The 21,707-nt window shown below is 40.7% G+C and overlaps 1 protein-coding gene across 9 annotated transcripts in view; it reads left to right on the forward strand.

Annotated features, from left to right (window-relative positions):
- cacna1ab (calcium channel, voltage-dependent, P/Q type, alpha 1A subunit, b) overlaps positions 1–21,707 on the forward strand; it is a 126,950-nt gene that overhangs the window by 90,338 nt on the left and 14,905 nt on the right. For 4 of the 9 annotated variants that reach the window (XM_042485644.1, XM_042485647.1, XM_042485648.1 and 1 more), the window contains exons 38-44: positions 2,657–2,762; positions 4,735–4,842; positions 7,204–7,307; positions 11,248–11,366; positions 12,318–12,453; positions 15,851–15,964; positions 20,562–20,597. In XM_042485644.1, coding sequence (XP_042341578.1) covers positions 2,657–2,762; positions 4,735–4,842; positions 7,204–7,307; positions 11,248–11,366; positions 12,318–12,453; positions 15,851–15,964; positions 20,562–20,597 — 723 coding nt within the window. The remainder of the gene's footprint in view (positions 1–2,656; positions 2,763–4,734; positions 4,843–7,203; positions 7,308–11,247; positions 11,367–12,317; positions 12,454–15,850; positions 15,965–20,561; positions 20,598–21,707) is intronic. The other 5 variants (XM_042485649.1, XM_042485646.1, XM_042485650.1 and 2 more) reach the window with 5 other exon arrangements.

Here is a 21,707-nt window from a genome sequence, read left to right on the forward strand (position 1 = left end):
TCTGCTGTCAACAAGACAACTTTGATCAAATATTGCATTTTTTTTAATTGATTCTGGATGTCAGTCTGCCATTTACTGTCTCTTTCTAGCTTTTCTCACTTTTGTCTTTTTCTCTCTTCTGTCTTCATGTCTGTCTTTTCTCTCTTTCTCTTCTGTCCTTCCTCCCCTGCATCCACTTGTTTGTCAGCAAACAGCATCCATCTTCATCCCTTCATATCATCCCTCTGTCCATCCGAGCCCGCTCTGTCTCTACCTCTCTCCTCTCTGTCTTCTTTCTCTCAAAATGTCAACCTGTATCCGCAGTGGTCCCCATCACATACTTCAGCCATCAAAGCCTTCCAGTATCCATTGATACAATTTCACAGAAAAAAGTCCATTAAAGGACATTTTGAGATAAAAAAAATCCTCAATGTTTCTTGTCAGAACAGAGAGGGGAAGGTTAGACATCTTGGACATTTTTTTGACACTCTTAATGCTTAGGCAAAGTTCTCGATTTTTCCTTTACTGGACACTAGGCCTCACCCTTACTGGAAAAATTAGTTCTGATATCTGTGTATCGCTACTGACCTCTTCTCAGAAAACTGATGTCAGTGTTGTTTTTAGTCCTCGTCTTTTATCTCTTGTCTTGTTCTGTAATTTTCAGCCTCTCTCTTCTTTCTTTTCTATCTACACACACACACACACACACACACACTCCTCTCTCTGTTATTTCCAAGTGACCCACGTTCTCTTTGATTCCTCTTCTCTTACTCTTTCAGTGTTTTCACGGTCTTCCTCTCCCTCCTCATTCTTCCCTTTTTATCTGTAACTACATCTCATGACCAAGCTTAGAGCCGCCTAGATTAACTCCACTAACCATGTCCCTAACATGTGTCCCCTTTTGATAGACCCCGTCCCCTTACCCTACACTACTACTACTAAAGTCTGGTTGGTCCAAAACAAAAACAGAAAGAACTTCAATCATCTCTTTTTGATCTTCTCTATAATTTTTTTTCTTCTTTCAGGGAATGCCACAACTCTAATCTTCTCTAACTCTGACACCCCCTTAAGACACTGCACCCGTTTGGCATTGAGAGAGATCTTGACTTGATATGAAACCATCGCTGTCCAATTTGACTTTGATTTAAAGGGAACCATGATTGCAAAAAAAAATGTAGAGAGCAAAAAAAAAAAAGAAAAAAAGATGAGAAATAATCAGTAGGATCAATCCAGTTGGATTGAGGATACTCTCTTTGTGCGGATGCACGGCTACTTGTATTGTGAAAGTGGGTTTCGAGGGAAGTCGGGGGGGGGGTTATTGGGCTGGGTAGGTGGGAAGAGTTGGGGCTTAGCTATTGGGAGTGAAGTAAAGGCATGTTGCATGCTTTGTGTGTCCGGGTTTGTGGGATTTTTCTAGGGGGGTGTTGTGTTGCATGCAGTCCTCGCACTCTCTGTCGCATGGCTATGGGCGACATTGAGCCTGCCTGCTGCCTGCCGAGCGCTGTGGATGTTGGCCGATGCCCTCCGCCTGCCGCACACTTGGCTTTGGGCATGCCTGACACTCGCACACACTCAGGAACACACGAGCATGTACACAAACCCCACCGCCATCGTACTACCGTGCTTGCCATCGTGAGTGCCCAACGCTCATGTTCGTAGGTAAATTCAATGGACGCCAACTGGTCAGGATAGGAACGGCAAGTGGTTCGAGTCGGCCCAGCTTGTTTCGTTCTATCCGCAGGTTTCTCCATTGGTTTTACCTGGTACTGTATAGACTTGTAAAGACAGGGAACCTCCTTACAGGTAGGGGGAGCTCTATAGCGGATGCCTAAGTTAAATAAAACTAAAGCAGTCTCCTGAAAAATAGCAGAATTACACCAGTGATACTGTTATTGTTCTCCAGTCGGCCTATTTTGTCTTCCAAGGACTCCAATTAAGCGCTCTTAATTGCAGTCTGTGAAAATAATTGTGTGTAAGTGGGCGGGGAGGGATGTTGGGGTTGGAGGTGTGGGGGGTGTGGGGTCGGTGTATGTGTACTGTTTCATATATATCTACATGTGTGTAACAACAGAGATGTGTAAATGCGCCAATGCATTCACACATTTAGGGAACATGGGCACAGGTTGGGTCGGAGGCCATTTCGGCTCCGATTGTTCTTCCTTGTGGTTCTCGGCTCTCACAGTTGCTTAGCAGCAGATGGCCCTCATTGGATAGCTGTGCTGTTTTGTAGAGTATCACTGGAAACACAGGAGACGCAGAGACTCGCCTATTCAGGTTTCTTTTTTTGGAAGCAAATGCTCTTGCACTTGCAAATGCATGTACAGCAGACTTAACACATCAATACTTGTCAGTCAATGTAGTACACATTTATTATCAAAGGACTTTTAAAGCTCAAGTGCCTCCAGTTGAAATTCATTGACTTATTTGGCTACATTAATCAGCACTGAAAGAATTATAGTGACACTTAGTCAGCTTTGCCTTAGCCCCTAATCTGTCTCGGGGACCAATAAATAAAACTGGACGAATCCAGTCCAACTCTAATTGGCTGTTGTCTATGGAGCTCTCTCAACCCCGCCCCCAACCCCTCGCCCCCTCCCCTTCCTGGAGGTTCAGGCACGCCACACTTTAGCAAGGACACACCCTTTCTCATCCTCTCATCCTGACTGGCTCTCCACAGAGGCTGCTGCGCATGGATCTGCCGGTTGCGGATGACAACACGGTGCATTTTAACTCCACTCTCATGGCTCTGATCAGGACAGCTCTGGATATAAAGATTGCCAAGGGTACGGCCCTAAAGTACTATCATCAGTTTGCTCTATCTGTCCATCTCAGTTACTCTCTGTCTGACATTTCTGGGTACTACTGGGTAATTTATGGGTTTGACTTTTTGCCTCTATATATCTGTCTGCTTCTCTGAATGACTGTACATAAAGATGGAGAACGTGTCTTTACTCCCTCCCACTGAACAAAGGTGAAGCCATAATAAACAGGATAGAGCCGCTGCTGTCTTGTGCTGGTGGCATCATTTGAAGTCTGGGCAATGGCTGCAACTTAAGCACATGCAAATAGACAAAACACAAGCAAGTTAAGAAAACATCTTCATTAATTTGAAGACACATCAGCAGCATTTGGAGAACACGCTGCAAATTAAACAACACAGTTAGAAAACATGCTACACAAAGGAAGGGTTTCCAGAGGACACTTATTAGTGATGCACACTTCCTGACATGCTTGTTTTGGTTGCAGTTTAGGACTTATGTTACTGGAGTTGGCTATCCATCAGTAGTGTTGGAACATGAGATAAAGTGCAAGTTTTTTATTGCAGTCAAGCCAGCCTCAATATAAGAGCTGACTTCAAAATAAGAGCTTTGTTCCAGTGAAAAAGTCCTAAAAAAAAAAAAAAGAGCAAGAACAAACAAGGAAATGACCTAACAAAGAGCTGAAATAGTGATATATATATCTTCTGTAACATATAGTCATACAAAACATTTTTTTGGATTTTTTTCCAAAATTTTTCGGTATAATATTTGAATAATCCTCCCCTCTGTTTTAAAAATATTTTATGTACATTTCTTGTCACCTTTTACTAATTTCTTGAAATAATATGCTCAGGTTTCAAAGGGTAAAATAATTTGTGAGAAGGCGCCTGAATCGCTGATGGCGATCCAGGTTTCAAAGAGTGAATGTGTTGGCTGATTGGTGTACATCAGAGTGATGAAAACTATCTAAATTGACAAAAAAACCATCTTTGAAAAACAAAATGATTTCACATGGATTTTTTAGTTTCGCCCACCATGTCCGATCCTCTTAACGTGGATGGCGCAGAGTTTTTATCCTATAGTGCAGCCAGTCACCAAGGGGCGAACAAGATATTTTGGCTTCACTTTTGGGGAGCTGTCATGTTGTCTGTCTTTATTATACATCTATGGTTTCTCTTCTATAGATATTGGAAATGTAGATACCTCGTTGGCTACTACACCCAATGTTGGGGAGGTCAAGATCCACTAGTAAACAAATGCATGAGTATTTAGAGATGCAGATTTCACAACAAAATTGACTGTAACTTGGTTATGAACATTGGAAAGTGAACATGACAATGGTTACTTGTTTGAATTAATTTCAGTTATTGGAGGCAGTCTGATCAGCTCTATGACAAAACGTTGATCTTCTGAATAGCCTCAACACTTGGACATGCAGTCTCCAACTAATGAATAAGCAACATCCAGTAAACTTTATTTGTACAGCACCTTTCATACAAGAAATGCAGCCCAACATGCTTTACAAGAAAGAAATGACATGCACCAAGTGTGACGTACATTTATTCAAGTACAGTACTTTAGTACAGTTTTAAGATACTGGCACTTTACTTGAGTATTTGCATTTTCTGCTACTTTAAATTTCATGCAACTTCATTTAATGAAATGTTATACGTCAACATCAATTCAAACCAGTTACGCTGTGTCTACATTTCTAATATCTATCTTCTCGTCAACAAGACTTTTCTAGATTATTGTAGCAAATATAACAAAACTGCCAATTCTGACACTAACAAACAATCTTTTTGTTCTGGGTGAATGTGTGCACGCATGAATGGCTAAATATGTTTCTTTTGGGATTTTGTGCCATGGTGCCTTCCGTTTGGTCTCGACCTCCTTTGCCCTGTGTTTATGTGTGGGGGGTGTTTGCGTATGTATGGATGTGTGCATGTTTGTGCAAATGTTCGATGGGTGTGTGGGTTTTTCGGGGGCCACCCAGGCGGTGCAGACAAGCACCAGATGGATGCAGAGCTGAGAAAGGAGATGATGGCCATTTGGCCAAACTTATCCCAGAAGACACTGGACCTGCTGGTTACACCGCACAAGGGTAAGTTACAGAAAATCACACATAGTGGTGTGTATGTGTCTACGATCACCAACTCACCAAGAGGACAGCTTCTACCAGCCAGTGTCATTCACTGCTTTGCATCTCCTGATCCGGCTACTACACTATAAACACGCATACTGTACATACAATACATACATGCACCAGTGTAGATTCTTCACATCCATTTACGATTTTGTCGAGAATTGGAATAAAGAAACAAAAAAGTTGATTGAATTTTCATTAACGGAATAATTGTGAAAATTGTGTTGAGCAGCACATACACACAAATCTCAGTCTCTTAAATCATCCAGTTTGATAGCATTTGGAAAGTCGTTTAAGCTAGTGAAGCGCTAAACCGGAAGTCAGTTGCTCTGTCGGCGGAAGTTACCTGCTCGAGTACACTCGGCTGCTCTCAGCTGCCGGAAGTCTCTAGTGCGCATGCCTCATGGGCCCGTGAATCTGGGTATTTTACACCCGGAAAAAGAGCTTTTTTTGCTTCATGTGCCAATGAGCAGCTCTCATAGAAATGACCGAGGCCCCGCCTCCATGGCTGTATCCAGACTTCCTGTAATACTATAATAATAATAATCGATGTATTAAACAATCATGATTGCACAAAAGGAAGCAATCATCTCGTCATGATAGCTCAAGACGTAAACATTAATGGCGTCCTCACAAGCTGAGCTGTTCGCAGCAGTGTCACTTACCATATAGTTCTGCGCTGTACCATACATGCACTGTAAGCACACAAGCACATACATGTACACAGACACATGTATCACATCACAGTGGACACAGTAGCACACACACCCAAACTGATCTTTTCACCCATTCAGACAGTCCTGGTATCAGGGGGTGCCTGCTATAGAAGATCCTCTATAGAAGTCTTTTCACTACAGGAAGAATTGAACAGCAAATTAACTAGTAATATAGATCTGAACTACTAAGTTTATATGAAATGATTGTGATTAATCACTTTTTTCAAGTAATTCTGTTTAGAATACAATTATTGAAATGATTAGAGTAAAGGCATATAAAATACTGTAATGATGCATGCTTAGCGAAAGCATCAAGTTGTTTGGCTAAATGCATGGCAGCCAATAAAAATATTACACACATAGGAATGAGATATGTGTGGTCATATCATATGTTAATGTCAGTTTAATGCTGGAAGACTTGTAGCCATGCCACTTTGGAAAGAGCCACTCATTCAGTAAGAACTTTATATGGATTTATTTGACAACCAAAACAAAGCTCAATATTTTTCTGATTTTTAAATGTTTACGTGTTTCACCCAAACTCTGGGGATACATGTCCAGAGTTTTTAGAAAAAAATTGAGCTCCTGTTTTCCAGGGATCATTTGACTGAGGTGTCCTTGTGTTTCTTAGTGAGGTGGCTACCTGGTCCTCAGCCTTAATGTTAAGGTTAAAGATTCAATATACAAAGTTTTGATACCTAGATGGTAGTTAGAGAATAGTAAATTAGTAAGAGAATGTTAACTGATATTGTATGGGTACAGCATCTGCCTGTGAAAAGACTACTGGCTTTTTGTGTTAATGATTGTACAGTGTTGTATAATTGTATTTGTTTGTTGTACACCAGTGAGCGAGCTCAGTTCTGTTTCAGTTGAGACGTGATAACCACTTTTCCTTAAGAGCAACAAAAGAGCATATTCATTTCTTATACAACGAGTATTAACTGGTTATTTATATTGTGCAGTTTGTATACCTCATTTCGGCCCCCAAAATTGGCAATTTCAGTATTTTCTTGGAGGTAAATCAAGAATCGGTGTGCTGCACTTGCAGTGCTTAAAAATACATCGTCAGCAAACAAACAGACCTTTTCCTTTATCTTGCCTTGTTATACATATAGTTATAAAAACATTAGCTTTTTAACAGGATTGTTTGCTGCATGCGCTTTTTAGATTTTTAGAGCTGAGCTTCATGAATGAAAATTAACATAAGAGCGGTATCATCAATGCATTAAATCGGCATAAGCCCTGATTTGGATACATGTATCAACCAATGAGAATGAGGTTTTGAGAGTGCACACAAGCATGATAGTACGTGTGTTTGCATGCATACCACCGACCAAATATTCGGTGAATTTTCCGCCCTTAAGACTGAAGCACCTGACCGTACTGAATTAGAGGAATGAGCCTTTAGTGTAGATTCTTGATTTTTAAACTCCAGTGGGTTGTCATGAAACAGAATAGTGCAAACTGCTGGTGTACTCTGCATGTGATCGTGAATTTCTCTGTGTCAGTGATTTGTGTCTCGTCCCCCACTCCCATCCCCCCACGGCTCAGGGTCCCATCTCACTCGGGTCTAATCTTGCAGGGTAACTTGTCATTTTTTCAGCAGCCACAGACTTGACGGTGGGCAAAATCTACGCCGCCATGATGATCATGGAATACTACCGGCAGAGCAAGATGAAAAAGCTGCAGGCACTGCGAGAGGAACAGGTAGACTCCATCACAGAGAAATTCCCCGAAACGCAAAAAGTATTACTTTTCCTATTCCTCTTCCGCCTCCCTCTGGCCTTCCTTTTTTTTTATGCCACTTCCACAAGTCCTTGGATTGAATTTTGCATTTTCTATGAATTTAAAAGCATAAGAACCATGTCTTATACATTTAAATCATATTTAATCTCCCAGCTGCACTTCCAAACGAACCCCCTCCTCCTCGAGTTTTCTTTTCATCACCTGTTTCCCCAAACCTTACCTCCCTTTCAGCCTGCGCTATACCCTTTTATTAGCATGCTACCTGAAAATATGCGTCCTTTTTCCAGCCCCTTGTTGCTCCCTCGGCCAGCCTAATTCCTTCTGCTTGCTAACAGAGCTATTAAGATATTTTACTTCCTGTAGCCAGTTAGCAACATTTCCCTTTCCCGCTGCTTTCCTTGTTCTTTTCACCTTGAGCTGTTTGAACGTTGTGAGGAGGGTTACAAAGGTCCACCAGTTTACAACTGTTTTTCTTTGTTGTTGGTAATGTTCTGAGCAATGATGATGATGATGATGGTGATGATGATGATGATGATGATGATGATGATGATACCACATGGCCTTACCTTTTGTTCCCCAGTGCTCTTCCCCTCTTGTCAATGAATGCCTTTGAGATGCACTCGCGCTCGCTGTCTCTGTATTTTCAGCCCACACTGCGGACGTGTGGAAACATCTCTCCACTCATGTAATACCTTCTGTTTGCTGAAGCAAGTCATCCAGTTGTATAAAGAATTGACTCTAAATTTGACGCAATACAACGCTGTCGTGGAATTGGGACCAGCCTTGTCTATGTTGACTCAGACATATTTCTTAAAAGGGAATTTCCATTTTTCACAAAGGAGTGCTTTCGTGGATGGAGAGCATGTTAGTCTTTTTTCAAACAATGCAAATACAGTATGTGTTGGTATGTTCCTGAATGCAGCCATCCCATTGGACTGAATGGACAGGTCCACACAGGCTCTCTCAACATCAGCAGTACACAAGGACTTTAACCAGTCAGTGTGTCTGTCAGTGTGTCCCGCCATCTCTACAGTCTCACTTCATCGTCCTTCTCTCCTCCACTTTGTTTTTTTTTTTGTTTGTACCATTTTAAAGGAAGAATCCACCCAAAATAACACTGTTATGAAAGTTTAATAGATCTTGGCGGTCATAGGTCTTAGGGTCAAGCTCTGTGTGACCTTGTCTGTCTTATTCTTGTGAATGCGATAGCTCAAGAACACCTTAACAGGTTTTTTTTTTCTTTTCAAATTTGGCACAAACATCCCCTTGGAGTCTACTATAAACTGATGAATATTTGGTGGACAAAGGTCAAGGTTACCATGGCCTTATGTCTGATTCTTGTGAACCTAATATCTAAATAGTAATTTGAGGGAACTTGTCATACTTAACATAAACAACCACTTTGACTCCATGATTAGGTTACTTTGGCCTTATATCATTATGAACACAACATATCAAGAGGGCCTTGAAGGCTATTTCCTCAGATTTGGCACAAATGTCCACTCGGAGTCAAGAATTAACTCATTTTAATTATGAGGTTATAGGTCAAGGTCACTGTGGTCTTATGTATGTCCCACTGTGAACGTGATATCTCAAAGACACATTTAGGGATTTTTTTTTAAATTTGGCTCAAACAAACAGTGTCTTCATATTTAGCACAAACGTACACTTGGACTCAAAGATTAACAGATTATAATGTGGTGGCCAAAGGTAAAGGTCACTGTGACCTTACGCATTTGGCTATAACTCAAGAATCCATGCACTAGTTATGACATAATTTCACACAAATGTCTAACAGGATATAATGAAGAAATGAACTGAAGACATTTGGTCAGATACTTATATAATTTTGGGTTAGGGTAGGGTGTTTTTACAGACATGGATTCAATTCAAGTTTATTTATAAAGCCCATTATCACAAAACACAGTTTATATACTATAAATGTGAATTGCCTGGTGCGTGGAGGCGTGCAATAGCGAATAGCTTTATTTAGTTCTGTTCTAACCCCGACAACCAAAATCTGTAGAATATTGTGAGAATGCAGGCCATATTGATTTTGTTTTTTATGCACTGATGTATACTGCTAAAGGCTGCATATTAGTTTTGTGGTACTGTAGTATTAATACTACAATTGTAGTATTAATTGTACTATTAAATTGTAGTATTAAAATTTCTTCTAGACACCTCCCAAACTGGATGCAAAAAACAGACTTTAAAAACACGTAGGGACATAAGGAATGGACCACTTTTAGACTGCAAATTGGTCTCATTTAACAGTGTAAGAGAACCAGGGGGTGGATTTTTTCTTTAAACTCATTTATTGTTCCCATCTCCTCCTCTTGTGCATTACTTCCTAGTTGCGTCTAAACCGTCCTTTTCAGTGTTTGTTGAACTGTTGTTGTGTCTCAAATATTTTGTCTGCTTTTGTATGTCATTCTCCTGTGTCTTTACTCTGTTTTGGAGTCTTTTGTCCCTCCTCCTGTCTTCCACGTCGTCTCTGTCCCCCTGATGCTGTCCCTTTATCCTTCCAGGAAGAGATGAGACCTTGACTCATCAAGCTCTCCCTATTTGGGCAATCCACGTCGATTGTCTGCTCTAACCAAGACCCATTCTCTCCAGTCTGTGTGTTCATGAATCTGTCTGTTTGCCTGTCTGTCTGCCGTGGTGGTTGGTGGGATGTTGAGTGGAGGTTCCTGTGACCAGTGGCTCCGTATGTAATCAGTCAGTCCTGGGACCATTCATTGATACATATGCCACTGCTGAGACATACCCCATTGAAGCCGGCGTCCGTTAGGTGTTTGCTGTTCATGTTTTTGTCGTTATCATCTATGTATTATAGATATTATATATTTGCACCATGAATTTTTGCAGTAGAGCAAGCCAGAGCCAAACCAGACTGATCAGAGACGAACGTGAGCCATTTACCTCTGTGACACAGGAGGCGACAGCTGGAGAGAAACTCAAAATCTTTAAAGCTGTGGCGTTTACATTATATTTGAAAAAAAAAGAGGAAATAGAAATTTGGAAGCAATTTAATGGTAACAGATACATTTAGAACATATTTAGGAAGCAACTGCAAAACCTCGATCACCACCTCACAAGCCTCTTGTTTATTGTTTCTAAAGATCTATTTGACTAGTAAAACTATGCCTTTCAATAATTTTGATGCGAATTGTTGCCAGACAAGCTTCCTGTCCAGCAGGTGAGCCTGATGTGTCAGAGGTTTGGACGTGTGTCTGTTTCTGAACCGGCCTCGATCCATCTGCACTCATTTAGCATTCAGCCTCTAGCTTCCAGGCTGTGCAGGGACATGACCGAGGCTGTAGCAGTCATGAACCGTCGCCTTTTAAGCCGCTCCCGAGAGGACTCCGTTACCCAGGATCCCCTGTGAGGAAAGCTGCCTGACCTCTGACCTGATGGAAGCTGTTTTTTAATCAGGCTCAGATGTCCTCTTCCAACAAAACGGCATATTACTCAAAAGATCTCGGCAGATGAAGGCTCACACAGATTATGACATGATGATTTTTGAGTAAAATGTCTTTTTTTTGATGATGTGTTTCGTGGTAATCTGGTCCTTGACCTGTGATTTAAGAGCAATCTTACCTTAAATGCCAAAGGTACAAGTTCCCCTCTGACACAGAAATGAGATCAGCTTTCTGTCTCTGAACATCAGCCCAAACTGGTAAAAAAGAAAAAGTCAAAACGCCCATTCAGCGTGGTTAGCAGATCCCAGATCAGTCGTCTGTCAGGGAACTTTACCTTGGATACTCACAGCCATGTGTTTGCCGATGGCGCCCCCGTGTGCGTGCATGCTGCGAGTGCATCCTGTGTTTGTGTCCTGTGTCTGCCCCCTGAGTGTGCCTGATGCCAGCCTGCAGGCCATGTCATGTATCTCACACAGAACCGACCGCCATTAATGTTTCAGCGCATGGAGCCGCCCTCAGAGGGAGGGGGCACGGACGGCCAGGGGGGTCAAGGCCTCAACGGCCTCCCCAGCACCCAGCCTGACCTCAACAGCATGTGAGTACACCGGGCAGGGAGGGGACGTGTATGTAATGCAATATAACACATGAGGAATGAATACTTACACACACACAGACTTCCTATGCATGTATAATGTAAGCATGATATGTACACATAATATTACAATTTTTGCCTATTGGTCAGACTTTAAGGGGCTTCTCGCTTCTTTTTCAGGACAATATTCTGTAAATGTGACACCATATGTTGGAAAAGTAACTTGGCAAAGAAATGTTACTTTTGCATCAGCTCAACTCCTAAATCTGATAAAAATATTGGTTGTTTTTAGGTTTTGTAGATGCAGTGGTTTGTGCACGTTTCCCACTGCGTCTCAAGCTTATCTTTAGTTTAATTTCGTGCGTGCGTGTGCACGCTTCTCTGCTGTCCATTTCGAAAAGCCTACTCAGTTGCGTGTGAGCATCAGTTACATTTCCTAAAATGTCTTTTGGAAATAGGACAAGTGCTGTTTATAATGTTAAAACTGAGCCACAAATGTACCCAAATATGTATGTATATGAGAGTGCAAAAGTGTGTGTGTGTGTGTGTGTGTGTGTGTGTGTGTGTGTGTGTGTGTGTGTGTGTGTGTGTTGTCCTCTGTGTGTATGTTAGTCAGTCAGAAAGATTTTTTGACAGTGATTTATTTTTGGCTTTAGGAATGGCGACATAATTTTAGCATATTAGGAATAAGAAATGAAGAAAAATCATTGCTGGCATCACAATAATCACAAATGTACTTCAATTTTTAATAAAGACCAGATTTTAAGAGATTATTTGGCATGTCAAAATTAATATACAAAGAGATATAACAATACTCTATTATACTATTTTTTTTTTTAAATTAAAACAGCCACTTGGTTGGTCAAAGACACCGTGCAGTAGCTAGTCCACAGTGAATTTCGTCATTTCTTCGATGTGTAATCCCTGACTCGTGTGTGTGTGTGTGGGTGCCAGACCTCCTGAGGGTGGCATGACTGAGAGCCAGTCGTGGGTGACGGCCAAAGCCCAGGAAATGTTCCAGAAGACGGGTAACTGGAGCCCCGACAGACCCTACCCTGACGATCTCCACGACAACCGTCACAACCCACAGGTAGGATGAGCACTGACACGTCATGTGATCGCCATGGTAACATACAGATTCAAGCCAAACCAGTTTCTCTCACACGGACAGTTTGTCTCAAACAACATCACTTCCGTTCTGGTCCAGTAACAATAGCTGAGTGTTGTCTAAAATCAATACCATTTTGTGTTCAGCAGGTGTTTTGTTTGCAAGAAGCATTAAAGATGCTGGTGGGATTTTGCTGTTGCAGTGCAGATATTGAAAACCTCTCTAAAGCATCTCACACAATCATAATAACTGATGTAATTAATTTAGGGGTAAATAATAACCTAACCGCCACCTGTTGCACTATCTGAAACTGGAAATTCACAAAAAATCCTCTTTATATCTCAGTTCCTTCACAAACTTGTTGGCATAAATTGCCATAATATTTTCTACTGTATTTAAGGCCGTAACACTTATTTGTCAATTAAAATTACTAACTGAATTTTAGTGATTTTCACGTCCATCCTTAAATAAAAGTTTAAATATTTTAAAGAGCTTTCTGTATTAGGGGTAGGTGGATCAATACAAAAATATCGATACTACAGATACTGTGTTTTAATTGTGTCGATCGATTTAATTTTCAATAGGATTGAAAAACCCAAAAAACAATTTTCTGTTGTCACGAACACATCTCGTGCATGCACTATTTACTTTTTTTATTGCTGTTGTCTTGCTGTGTGCACATAGACAAACATATGTGCCAACACACAGCAAAGTGTGCGACCTGACTAGTGTCGTCCAACACATAATTGCAGTAGGCGAGTTTCTATCAAGCCTCAAATCAAAATTCACCTGATGGAAACACGTCAGTTTTGAAAAAACTTCAGTTCATCATAAAAAAGTTGTATGCTCACGTAAGAGTTTATTTCAGGTGATTTGAAAAAGCCATATTTAGCAAAACTGTTTTAATACGTAATCATTAGCTATAACTCAAGCAGACTGATTATTACCCTAAATGAAAGTACATAAACCGCTTTTAGTATTATAAAGTATCACTATCAGTGTCAGTATTGTTGATTTTACCCCTGTATTACTTCAGATCAAAACCTTTTTTTTTTGGTATCACCCAACCTTATTCTATAGTTTAGCAAGAGTCAGAGCTTCGATGCAAAAGCACAGCCTTTCTAAGTGGAAAAAAAGACACAGTAAAGCCAGTGTTTTAAAGCCACTGACTGAGTGGAAAGTAGAAACCCATATTTCTGTGCCGCTTCAGGTAAGTACTTTACTTCACATTATCTTTCTGATTCATATCTGACCTGGATGGATGGGCGTTTTTGGGATAAAAGATGATCGATGAGAACCCACAGGAGAAAATGTGTTTCTAATTGGAGACTTTGGAGATAAAATCTTGAGGCTTTGTCAGACCTAAATCCTGTTTCCTGTCTCTGATATGAAGAGATTTGACATAGCTGCAGAGGAATTTAAGAGCTTCACCTCAGCGCCCTGTTCAAGTGTCCTCGTGAAAAAGATTGAGAACTATTAAATCTACTCCGTCATCCCTGACACCGACTTCTCAGCAACCTCCAGTGAATTCGTGTAGAGTTTAAATCTCTTCAGTATCTGAAGTGCTGGATGTTGCTGTAATTACTTCAGCCTACTTTTTCTATTTTTCTTTCGTCTTTCTACTCAAAGTCCACGTCTTCTCTCAGTCTCACCATCTTCCTGAGTTTTCCTGTTCGCTCTTCAGCCTCCTCTTGAGTCAAAGGCTAGGAGCCGGTAGATGTGTTTTGTGATGTACACCTTCTCCTCCTCACTGCCCCTTACTTTCACTTGTCTGTTGGGACGTCCCTTCTCCCCAGCCCCTCATCTCTCTCTTCAGCCCCATGACAAATGTATAAAGGCGTGTATGGATTTGGAATCGTGCCACAAACTCTTTGGAAAGAAAAGGCCAAAATTTTGTTGATTTTTGAGGCGTTTCTCTGCCCAAATTTTGGATTCTTTGGTCGAGAGATTCAAAAAAAGGTCCCAGTGTTCCCAAAGAAGCTTCTTCTAATGGTCAGAGCTGTACGTGCCCACAATCCCGTCTGACGACAGTCTGATGATAGTGTGTTAGGGTAGTCAATACACAACTCATTTCAATGTTGTGTAGTTTTTAACACAGAAAAGGCCCAGTCCACACTTCACATGATTATTTTTAAAAACTTTGCTTGGTTTGTATATGTTTTGGCCTTTCGTGGACATGCAGACTGCATTTTTGTTAAATTCTTCCAGGTTGAAGATTTTTGGCAATTCTGTTGTCAGTGTTGACGTGTGCTCATGCAAAACAAAGTTTTGGCTTGTGACGTCAAAGTTTGCACCGTTATTTCCTTTGTGATACGTCACAGATAAGGTGGTATTCTGTGCATTGGTGGTTGTGACCAAAATAGTGCAAATGCGACTTTTTATATGTTTACATATAATTACACACAAGTATCTGCCAATACCGGTTTCTGATCCAATGCTTCTGTTTTACCAGATAGTACAGCTGCACTTTAAGCATATTAAAGTTATTAAAGTCAATCCGTAAAGTCAAATTAATCCTTCTACAGTGCGTTCATACAGTAATAAATTGCCTGCATCCTAACTGTTCTTCAGTTGTTTTATTTTTTGTGCTTTATTTTGTTTGTTTTACTGTCGGCAGTGAAACACAATGTGCCACAGATTACAGCAAAATGCAAGAGACATTCACACTGAGCCAAAATGAAACTAAATCTCATTACTCAGTCATAACAACAATAAATTAATGCGTTTTGCTGTCGTTAATGGTGCGTGTGGTGTTTCGCCACAGGAGGGGTTAAACACCTGCTGTTACAAACAGAGCGGAGGAGAGACAGACAGCGGAGAGACGACGACGGCTGCACTCGTTGCAGAAAGTTACACCTGTGTGACAGCTGATGTAAAACAAAGGATTGGATCAGGCTCTACGGAATGATAAGGCCAATCCCAGTCAGTTAAAAAAAAGCCTTGATCGGGCCCAATACCGATTTTTGAGATCGTATCAGCACATCTTGGTTAGGGTTATGTCATTGCCCGTTGGCTTTGCATGCTCTTGGCAGAACTTCAGTACTAGTTTTGCATTTTCATTTAGACAGACTGTTTTAAAAAACAACAAAAAACAGTGCACAGTTCGGACGGGATTTTTATTTTATTTTATTTTATTCTTAAGAATTCAGGATTGAAATCCCTGTTTTCAAAAATACCCATGTAGATGTGGACTAGGCCAAAGGCTGCAATAGTTCTGAAGTTGAAAATAAATTTGAAAAAAAGAGAAACTTATTGAATTTATTTCATGTTCCTTCCGCCTCAGTTAGCGCCGCCCTCGTTTAGTCAGTGACGCCTCCCTCTGTCAGAGCCCCCTCCCTCAGCAGACAGTGGTCACGCCCCCTCTCGTTGTGTTTTACAGACGGTAGAGATGAGGGAGATGGGGCGGGACGGGTACTCCGACACTGAGCCCTATCACCCAATGGATGGGCATGGGCGGACCCTCTCCATGCCCCGCCTCTCGGCAGACAACCAAGTGAGCACCTTCATCCCACCATCCTCACCACCACCATCATTCTCCATAATTTACCTGTTAGCAGTAAGGACCGTTGAAGTGAATCGAAAAAGTCTCCTTGCATCCTGAACACAGAAGAGAACTCTAAAATGAACCACACCCTTTTTATAAAAATAAATACCAAACAAATATGAACAGATATGTTTAAAAAAAATACATATTTATTGATTTGTTTAGGTATTTTCTGCCTGATTGATCAAATAATTTGATTTGATTTTTCATATTTTTAGAAACTAATATCTCTAAAATACTTTCAAGTACTTTTACGTTTGTTGGTTTTTTATTTTTTATTATTCATCATGGCTCTGGTTCTCTGCATGGGAAACATGGTTCACTTCTTACAAAATGTTTTGACCAGGATGCAAAGAAACAGTGAGACTTTTGTAAATTCACCTCCATCTGTCCGGCCCTCCCCTCCCTCCCTTCTCACCACCACTCCTTCACCTCCTCCTCCCTCCCTCTAAGCTCACACTCATCCAGCGCCGACCCGCCGCAGAGCTCCTCTCTGGCCGCGCTTAAATTGGAGCAGCAAGCAAAATGGGTCGGAGTGCTGGATGAGTGTTTTAGATATGTACACAAATACATATCTAGAAGACATATATATTTATAGAATATCTCGTCACCTCCAGCTGTTCCCTTTTCCATTTCCATTATATCCTTGGTGTGTCTGTCCTGTGTAAACTGTGGCCAGAGTTAGTGTCTCACTTCAGAAATGAAAATGAGAAAATACTCGTTTGTTGTTATTCCATAAACTCATGTAAAACAAATGCAACCACATGGTGGCCAGAGGCACATAAACTTTAGTTTGCCAATTCTTTTTATTTTGAAATTGATATCAGCCGGGGCAACTGCATCACTGGCTCAAAGCGACACTTTTAAGACTTTTTGGATGTGAGTGAGACAGAGACAGGTGTGGTAGAAGCTAACATAGATGATTTTGTGCTTAGATCCAGTTTAACACTTTTTATAGGCTTATTAGCTTTGAAATTACTTTAAAATCACTGAATGAGAACAACAGCAGATTAGGAACAAACAAATTTTGAGTGTAAAATCCTGTTATGTGCACTCCAGGGGTTTCATATAAACAGTGTGGGAAACAGCAGTTGCACTGCACAGGGAGGAGCCTCACAGTGTGTTAATACACATTTGTTTAAAAAAATTGCCATTTGCTAGAAAAGCGCAACCCATATCTGTCATGGTATCCATTTTTCTTTTTCTTTGTAAAATAGACTAAAATGATATGTTTATTCTACATACGCTAGAAAAAGTATTCAAATAAATGACAATTTCTGACTTTTTGTGGTATTTTGGCCATTCACAGATGAATACTGTCGGGTAGTAATGTATGTTGATCTTGTTTAATCTCAAGTTTTTATTTGGTCGTGTACTGCACTGATGCACACTGACTTAGAAATCTGGTTTCAGAAATTTCTCCAGCAGGTTTGTCGGCTTTAGACAGCAAAAAGGCACTTGTAAAGCTTAACCCTTTGAAACCTGGATCCACATCCGTTTTCTTGTGCTGCATTCAGGTGCCTTTCACAAGTTATTTGACCCTTAAGGACTGAGCAGCTTGGTTTGATTTCTTTCAAAATCATAGGGAAAAAAGGCTCGGCAATTAAATGTCCTACAGATTGCAAAAGATTAGGAAAAGGTGACAAGAAAATAACATGTCCACTTCCCATATTTCACATCTGAGGGCCATTAGTTCAAAAAACATGCTTTATGTGCTGCTGCACATTGATTCCTGCTCTGCTCTGTTTTGTACTTGATCTATATATTCTTAAGTATTATTTTTTCACAATAATATAACAACAGAAATGTTTAAATATATATTCTGATGCACAGGAAAAATATTTTCCATGTGAAAGCCTCTGGCTGCAGTTGCGCACACACTCACACACACACGTCCATCCCATACTCCGACATGTCACTGCATCCAGTCGTGTTGCTCTCACTCTGGTATGTTGGTTTTTGTATGAATATTTTGGGGATAAACTGAGGTGTGTGAAGAAAGTAGAGAAGGTGTCAGTAAACTCTCCACTCATTTTTAGTGTTTTAGGTTTCTAAGATAGGTGGGGTTGATAAAAGAGTATTTTGGAGAAAGAGTGTAAACTTTTCTTTTGTTAGTGTGGAGAGTTAATGATGTCTAACGATTAATATATATTATGATGGTACTTAGATTGTTTTACTTCGACTTACCTAGTCTTGCATTATCTTACTTCCTTGTCTTACTTAAATATACTTTACAGTATAAAAAAGGTTACAGTTCACAAGTTATATGATGCAAATAAAACACCCCAAGCACTTTTCACTCATTGTTTCATTTTTAGAGCACAGACTGTATAAAAGAAGTGAACATAGCCACGGCGATGTCACCCACTGAATTGTGGACTACTGTTTTAATGCCTCGTTTTGCATTTTGGCTCATGCCATCTTGTTTTTTTTTTTTTTTTTTTGAGCCAAAAGTTACCATATTTGGATGAGAGGGCGGTGCATGGTTGAGGCAAATGGTGGATCTGACTGTGGATCAGCAAGCACTAGCTATCTTAAATATCAGTGTGCATGCATAAATGATATTAATTATGGTGTTAATTGGGATGGTAATTTTGGTAGATGAAAAGCTGTCTAAAAACAGAATGTACATAGTGTACTGAAAAAAAGGAACAGCTAACTCCTTTAGGTACAATGAACAAGGTATTTTAGGCAACCAAAGTCTAAGCTTCCATTAGATATGACACACTATGAAAGTGTGTTTTAGTTTTTAGACCAAAGAGGGTCAACACCCAAAACGAGTGTACAGCTATTTAAATGTTCACAGTGCCGTGGTTACTCATTGCTGCGCCTTCATCCTGATTGACAGGTCACCCTGCTACTTAAGTATACTCTGCTTTATCTTGTGTTTTACTCTAAAGCCGGCATTCGCACCCAGGTCAAATGACTCTGCCCGAAACACGGGTTTTTATTGCCTCCAACTCTGATTGGCATTGACGGAAACACAACATCTGAGTAAATACGGTAATTTCAGCTCCATAACTGACAAGATGCAGTGATGCACCGTTGCTAATTACTGTCCCTCGCCTCCTGAGCCGCGCTAAAACACTGATCCAAATACATCTGCACCAAGTGTGAAAGAGAGACTGAATAACTAAGAGATATATAAAGAGAAGAAACCACTAAAAAGTTTTCAAAGACCTCTGTCCTTGCTGCTGTTTACTGTTCACCTGCTCTCCGGCCTGTCCCTGATGTCACACAGGCACACCAACAAAACAACCCACAAACACACACACAAAAGCTGACAGAAAGGCAGACTCATATGCAATGGTGGGGAGTTCACTGGCATTGGGAATGCAGTCTATTGACTGTATTCAGCGGGTTTGCTTGAAAAAAAACCTGTGTGCACATGTTAAATTTGGTGGGAAAGGGAGACCAGAATTGATAAGATTAATATCATGGGTAGAGAAGACTGAGATTGACATAATAAAACAAGAAAGAAGACGGTTCCTTTTTTTCCTTTTCTCTGTAAAATTTGACTTTGTTTTACAAACAGTAAAGTTGCCCCCTGCTGGCCATTAGAAAGAATGCAGGTTTAAGGCGCTTCAGCATTGGCTTCACTTTTAAGACCCGTAGGCTTCGTCCACTTCTTTTATACAGTCTGTAGTGCAGAGTCAGCACAACAAAAAATGTTTCCAAATATTCTCAGACTGCAGTTTAGCTATCACTCTTTGGATTCCTGTCTTTTTAAATGTTGAGCGGATAATCCGGACTCTTTACTGATCTTTATATTTTCATTTGATACTCCACGCTCATTAAAACAAACACAGCCTGTACCTGTAGTTTTGAACACTAGTGTTAATATAAGTAAATATAAACCAACATAAACACAAGTAGACTGCTGTGGGTGTGTAGAAAATGTCTGTGTGTGTGTGTTTCTGTGGGTGTTGTGTATACAGTATATATATGTGTGTGTGTGTGTGTGTGTGTGTGTGTGTGTGTGTGCACTGTTACTTACTGCCTTCTAACACTGCTCTGCCTTACAGAGAGCTCATGCTGTTTCGGTAAGTGTGTGTATGAGTGTGTGTGGATGGACATGCATCATATGTTGTCCTCTGTCCTCTCTCGCTCACTGGCACACCCACCTCGCTCTTATGTGTGTGCACTGGCCTCCTTTAAATTAACCGAGTTCTCTTTCTCTCTTTCTCCTTTCTCTCTGTCCCCCTTTATCACTTATTTATTCATTTTTTCATATTTTTTACCTCCGTACTGTCTTTTTCATTCTTCCTTTCATCTTCTACTCCCATTTTTACATGTCCTTCATCCCTCTCCCTCTGTTTTTCCCTCCAAAACATATTTATCCACTCAAAATAACCTCCTTATCCCCTCTTCTTATTTTCTTTATGCATTTATTCATTTCTGTCTCTCTGCCTCTTTTCTTTCGGTCCTGGCGGCTATGCTTTGTCGGGCCTTTGCTCTGTGCGTGTGTGTGTGTGCGTGCGTGCGTGTGTGTGTATGCTACACTGCTCTGCTCTACGTATCATCTCTGTGTTTGCCTGCTCTGCAGCGGAGGAGACACAGGCCTCGCGGAAATAACCTCAGTGTATGTACCTCTCTATCTCTCTCTCTTTCTCTCCCTCCTCTTTCTTCTGTCTCTCCTTCAGTCATTTTTCAAACTGGATCTGCACCAAAATGTAGTTTGCTGGTTGTTTTGCAAAGCAAGAGGCACCATATCGGTGGGGTTGAACTGCAGTTAGTGGTGATAGTTTGGCTGGTCAGGTGGTCTAAATTTTTTAATCTCTGAGACAATTTAGTATTACAGTCATTTCAATACTTTTTATGTTCTGCATTCTTTTATCAATCGCTATTCAACATTTGTGCATTCTTTTGATTTTTTTGACATCTGAGCAGGAAAGGCAAGTTGGGCGAGCAGTTTCCTCACCAGTCAGTCAGACTTCAGTGTTTGATGTGCACACACTTGCACAGCCCGTATGAGCTCAGGTTTTGTAAAACATTTCTCTTTGTGTTTTCAGTCATACCTCTTTTCCTGTGCACTTATAAAAAGTGTTGGATGTCTAGTAAAACCATAGACTGTAGAAAAGTGGACACAGCCATCATGATGTGGTTTTAAAGCCCAAGTTTGGCGTTTTGGCTGTCGGCATTTTAGTTTTTTGGTGCCTGTATCGATCGTATTTGAACGAGAGCGTGGAGCAAGAGAGGGTAAGCATTGCTATGCCTCTATTCTGAATGATAGGTTGCCATGGTAGCAGCATGTTGGTTACAAGGCAGCCACGCCCTGTCTATTTGACACCAAATGGGGTAATATTTTACAAAATGAAAATCATGCTGTATTAATGAAGACTTGTAATTAGAGATTGAGACCATAAATATTATTGTTATTGTATTTTATTGGATGTTATTTAATCATTGGGTCCACCAGGCACAAAGTGGCGCACATCGCTGCCCAACTGTCATTCCCAGTTTTATACCAACACAGTCATCATTTTCACAGTCAGCAACCACATTGGGTAAGCAGTAAATGTACTTGCAGCCATCTGTGTGATAAGGTGCATTGTTGGAATATATTGCTATTTGGAGGCAGCAGAAAACGATTGCACCATCGACAAACAAAAACCTGGTCTGCAGTATTTTTACATACACAGGGACGCATGGATAGGTTGCAGGTGGCTGAAATAATGAATCATTAATGAGG

The sequence above is a fragment of the Plectropomus leopardus genome, chromosome 4 (genome assembly GCF_008729295.1).
Source record: "Plectropomus leopardus isolate mb chromosome 4, YSFRI_Pleo_2.0, whole genome shotgun sequence".
Classification (NCBI taxonomy): domain Eukaryota; kingdom Metazoa; phylum Chordata; class Actinopteri; order Perciformes; family Serranidae; genus Plectropomus; species Plectropomus leopardus.